General features: G+C 36.3%; 1 protein-coding gene across 1 annotated transcript; it reads right to left on the reverse strand.

The window, feature by feature from the left end:
- Positions 1–495: 495 nt before the first annotated feature.
- Positions 496–1,035, reverse strand: LOC149843305 (uncharacterized). The gene is made up of 2 exons (XM_090000877.1): positions 842–1,035; positions 496–730 (listed from the first exon to the last, which is right to left on the reverse strand). The coding sequence occupies exons 1-2, from the start codon at positions 1,033–1,035 to the stop codon at positions 496–498; spliced, it is 429 nt and encodes a 142-aa protein (XP_089857003.1).
- Positions 1,036–1,468: the final 433 nt, after the last annotated feature.

A 1,468-nucleotide genomic window follows, 5' to 3' on the forward strand; every position in this document is an offset into this window, starting at 1 on the left:
TTTAATAAAATAACAATAATAATAATAACTAAAGAATTTCTATAAGAAAATAGGAAAAGTAAATAAAAATAAAATAAAATAATACTAAAAAATAAACTATTTGGTTTTAAAATTAATACTTCATTCAATAAAAATATTTTCCAAGATTAATCTTATGACTAAAATACCCCTTTTTTACAAAAATATTTTGAGAACCATGAAAATGTATCTTGTTAAGTTCGAAGCACCTCAAAAATGCCCAAATGAGTTGGTGATTTATTAAAATGATTAAATTAAATATTTCAATAGTATCTTGTTTACGTAAACTATTAAAATGACCATTTTACCCTTCTTTGCTAGAAAGGTAAAATTAAGTGTGTAAAACACACACAAAACACAATAAAAGCTAAAAATATATTTTCCACCCAAATAAAGCAAACCCTTTATTTATTTTCTCTTAAAAATTTATGGGTTTTACATCCTACCCCCCTTAAAAAAAAATTATCCTCAAAAATTTCACTCGGATACAAATAACTGAGGGTACTTCTCTCTTATTCCCGCTTTAGGTTTCCAAGTGCACTCCTCGATACCATGATGCTGCCAAAGAACCTTGACAAAGGGGATGGTCCTAGTCTGTAGAACCTGTTTCTTCCTGTCAACAATGCGAATAGGCCTCTCGACAATAGATAGATCCTCCTGAATATCCACATTCTTGTACTGAATGACGTGGGCGGGGTCGTGAACATACTTCCTGAGCATGGACACGTGAAAAACATCATGGATCTGCTAATACTACGGTGGTAACTCCATGCGATAGGCTGCCTTGCCAATCCTTTCTAAAACTGAGAAAGAACCAACATACCTTGGACTGAGTTTGCCCTTCTTGCCAAAATGAAAAATGCTCTTCGTAGGAGAGATATTGACGAACACAAGGTCATCAACCTTGAAAGTAAGCTCTCTACGATGATGATCCACGTAGCTATTTTGACGACTTTGTGATGTGCGCAAACGATCATGAATAATCCATACCTGATCTGTATATTGCTGAACTACCATAGGTGACTCCACACTGCGGTTGCCGACATCATCTCAGTAAACAGGCGATCTATGTGGCCTCCCATAGAGTGCCTCATAGGGTGCCATGTCAATACTCGCATGATAACTATTTTTATATACAAACTCAGCGAGAATCACATGACTATCCCAATCGCCTCTCCAATCTAAAGTGCATGTCTGAAGCATATCCTTGAGGGACTGAATGGTCCTCTCAGGCTGACCATCAGTCTGAGGGTGAAACAAAGTGCTAAACTTCAACCTCGTACCCAAAGCTTGCTGAAACTGACCCAAAAAATGTGAAGTAAAATGAGTACCGCGATAAGATATAATAAAAAAGGGCACGCCATGCAAATGAACTACCTCTTTAATATATAGATCTGCAAGAATCTGAGGAGTCCGAGTCATACAAATAGGCAAGAAATGTGCTGACTTG

This window comes from Nuphar pumila, chromosome 3 (genome assembly GCF_984573655.1).
Source record: "Nuphar pumila chromosome 3, dmNupPumi1.hap1.1, whole genome shotgun sequence".
NCBI lineage: Eukaryota > Viridiplantae > Streptophyta > Magnoliopsida > Nymphaeales > Nymphaeaceae > Nuphar > Nuphar pumila.